The sequence below is a fragment of the Temnothorax curvispinosus genome, unplaced genomic scaffold (genome assembly GCF_003070985.1).
Source record: "Temnothorax curvispinosus isolate PA1 unplaced genomic scaffold, ASM307098v1 QBEX01000209.1, whole genome shotgun sequence".
Lineage (NCBI taxonomy): Eukaryota > Metazoa > Arthropoda > Insecta > Hymenoptera > Formicidae > Temnothorax > Temnothorax curvispinosus.
The window spans coordinates 37,623-41,367 of record NW_020209989.1 but is presented as its reverse complement, the minus strand read 5'-3'; the positions used below and the strand labels follow the sequence as shown (position 1 = coordinate 41,367).

The 3,745-nt window shown below is 38.9% G+C and overlaps 1 protein-coding gene across 1 annotated transcript; it reads right to left on the bottom strand.

Moving 5' to 3' along the window:
- Nucleotides 1–456: 456 nt before the first annotated feature.
- Nucleotides 457–2,224, bottom strand: LOC112465705. The gene has a single exon (XM_025033436.1). It carries the CDS (start codon nucleotides 949–951, stop codon nucleotides 457–459), a length of 495 nt encoding a protein of 164 aa, XP_024889204.1. The 5' UTR covers nucleotides 952–2,224.
- Between the last annotated feature and the right edge of the window lie 1,521 nt (nucleotides 2,225–3,745).

Genomic DNA, 3,745 nt, shown 5'->3' with positions numbered 1-3,745 from the left:
TGGAGGCGTCGCGCTGCAACGTGGCGTTCAAGATAGAAGAAAGGGGGAGGGTGTGCTTTCGATATCGTTCGATTTCACAATGTCGAGCTTATTAATTGTTGAAAATTTTCGTAACGATTCGACGAGGGCTGAAAAACCGTTTCTTCTACAGTTTCTATGCTTTTGATGTAGCGTTATTATCCGGAAGGACTTTTGGGACTCTCATGCATGTTTTTTTTTTTAATAAGGAACGAATTTTCTTTGTTTTTAACTTACTTTGCTCCTTCCGATTCGTTAATCACCTTGCCGAGTCGCGACGTGTTAAAAATTAAGAGAGCGCGATGGGAATAGTACGATTAACGATATCTTTGTTAGTTATGTTTTTATAACAATAACAAATGAGCCACTTCAACGATAATTATCATTGTTACAAAATATCCGAAATTAAGTAATTTTAATACAACAAAACAAACTAAATTAAATAATTATAATATAATGAAACAATTTCAGACTTAAATTCCAGATTAGAATATCACATTGCGCTTTTTTAATTACTATTATTCCATTTTTTAACTCCTGTATGTTATGAAAAGAAATTTCTTCCTTACCTTGCAAGTTCTCGTATTTCTTCACTACAGCCTCAACGTATAGGGAGTCGCGCACGCCGCGTCGCACGATCTCGTTGTATCCGATGTAGAGGATGTCCGGATCGTCGGCGAACAATCCCCGATTGAAGCACTTGACAATCGTCCTGAGGTCCAGGTGATTGATCAGGTAGCGCAGCTTCTGCAGGAGGCCCCTTCGCGGGAGGCTGCAGAGTTGGGCACGCCACGTGACATTGCACACGCGGTAAAGGCGCGTCGAGCGTTGCACCGCTATGCGCGTTATCGTGATGACGATTTCATAGAGATCCTGATGCCGTACAAGTTGTGCGGCACTCATCTCACAAACGCCCGAGTCGCGAACGATCATTGCCTCGCGCGGGCACGCGCGCAGGGTGAAAGGGGAAACAAAAATCTCAAAACTCAGACTTTACGAACGAAGCGTCTCACTCAACACAATACGGTTTGTTTATCTTACATTAATTTAAAAAAAAAAGGTTACTGCTCGCGCGATAACGATAACGGCAAATTGATACGATTCGATATCGCCTACGACGCGCCCGGGATTTGTAAAAAAAATCACATCAATTTGCCGCTACTGTTACGGACCGCACTCCCCCGACCGACACGTTCACCGTCGCACGCTCATCTACGAGCAATGCCGGTCATGCTGTATTCTACCGCGCATGTATACCGGACAGGATACCGATGAGCAATGTAAACACCGATCTATTCCACCTTTATTTCTAAACAGACGCTCGTTTCAATAGCAGCCCAGGTACAATTCTCACGCCTCAGGAGTGTTCAAGGAGACTCCGAAGCCACGAGTGAAGCGTACTCTTAAAAGAAACGGTCCTTTTTGAAGATAAGATATTCGACGGTCTTTCTCTTCGATTGCATTCTTAGTGCATTCTGAAAACTAACTGAAAGGTAATAACACGTGCTATAGGTTTTTCGGTTGCCAAGGTCCTTGGAGGGCCTCCGGAATGTGAAAGTTATTAGTAAGTCTTACTGCATTCGTCCGTTTAAATTACAGATATGAATGACGCTTTCAGGTATTGGGTAAAAGTACAAAAGAGGAAGGGAGAAGGGAGCAACTTGCTATTCGTAAATTTTCTAGGGAGAGCAACAACCAAGTTGGTGAAAATTCTAGAGTATGCCTTCGGAAATAATTATGCTCTAGGGCCTACGGCTAGGGCTAGGGTATTAGTAAAAAAAAAAAAAGAAAAGAGGGAGAAAAGGAGGCATTGATGGAATTCCTATAGGAACTCTAACTTTCGTACTATTCGCAAATTTGTCAAGAGTGCTCCTGATGAAAATAATCGTTTTTACGCTCTCTTAAAATCGGTTTAAACGTACATTCGAGTAAGAATATTTCCTAACTTTTCAAATTTTTTTTTCTCAGGTAAAATTTCCTTTGTTCTTACTCGAAACTTCTTTACCAATTGGAATTGGATTAACTAACGACGGGTTTACTCCAGAACCTAGGTTTTTACCGTTTATCTGTCATATCGAGGCGATCATCTCTCCCGCTTCTAGTGGAGTGAGAGTTAAACTGACATTCTTTGCAAGATTAGAAATACTGCTGGTAGGAATCGACAATCGATAACACCAAGAGTAAAGTAGTAGGCCAGTATTCCGAACGTACTTTTATCGATAAATGTGCGCATTTATTGTTAAAAAAGTGCGTCCAGAATATAAGCTTTAATATATACATACAATTTACTTTTGGTGCTATATTGATATATTTCATGCTTTCTTCGTTATCTCGTTCTCGCGCGAATTCCTATTCTTCGTGTCGCTAATTTTCATACGAAGCAAAACAAATGTAAGGTGGATATTTAGATGAAGGATTGAAAGCATCTGATTAGTTACATCATATCGTTGCCATATTTCGAAGTATCGTATTAATACTCGTGCTTAATACATATTAGATAAAATACATAAATAGACATTAGACCGTACTGATTTTCGTGACGCCATTGCTCTTTCGGCTAAAGAAAGGGACGGAAATCCTATCATTCCTATGTCCTTCTCCGTCTCTCCATTCGCGCCTGCGTGATGTTACATTACAAAACAAGGCGCACGCTGCTTTTGGTTTCCCCCATTCTTCAATTAAAAGAAATTAGATTTTAGATAGTATCCCAAAAATTTTTCCAGATAATTTTATCCACACGGAGAAAATTTTATGTTAAATTTTACTATGCTGCCGCACCAACTGCGGACCATCAAGACGCTCAAGTTTAAATGCTATAGTCTTATAGTAAAACTACTATGTCCATAGCATTTAGTGATACGATCATAGCATTATTATAGCATTGAATGCTATGATCGTAGCATTAAATGCTACGGACATAGTAATTTTACTATAAGACTATAGCATTTAAACTTGGGCGTCTTGATGGTCCGCAGTTGGTGCGGCAGCATAGTAAAATTTAACATAAAATTTTCTCCGTGCAGTCATTGCAATTTGCTGTGCAATTATTATAGAAGATTATTTAATTATTGTTGAATTGTTATGACGGACGAATATTATTTTGACCTAAGACGTTTCGGGAATCTTGATACAACCTGATATACCGTTTATTCAAATTTTAATATAATATGCAGTATATTAGAAAGATTTGGAGACAGATATTGCACACAGATATTGTTTTACTTTGCATGTATATGTGTGTGTAACAATTCCGCAAATGTATATTAATCTAAAATTTAAGGAAGAGATGATCTTCAAATTTGAATCGTGAAAGGCGACGAGATTTCGCTAAATCGCACAATCAAGTATTCTGAGATGAAGCGAAAGCATGGAAAAAACAAAGACTGACTTATTGATATCTCACACATATGGCTTCTTATTCCAAGAACAATTTTATAGAATCGTATTAGGTAATCGTTAATTATTTCGCATCGGTCGGGGACGCGAGTAATTAATTCGAAAACGCAAGGATTAATCAGCGAATTAAAGGGGAAGATTAATAAAAAATATAACGGCAGACGGGATGGAATAAAAATCGGTTCTAAGTGCAAGTGAAACTGTTCTTAATCGTAAGCACATGACATTTGCTACACTAAGTCTACGCACGATGTTTCATGATATGTTGTGACATATAAACCCTCACGCACTTCCTGCGTTCGCCATTCTTCTCGAGAATTTGTCTGTCTTC

Excerpts from the sequence above, each read along its gene's own strand:
- LOC112465705 (XM_025033436.1), bottom strand. The coding sequence starts at position 951 with ATGATCGTTCGCGACTCGGGCGTTTGTGAGATGAGTGCCGCACAACTT.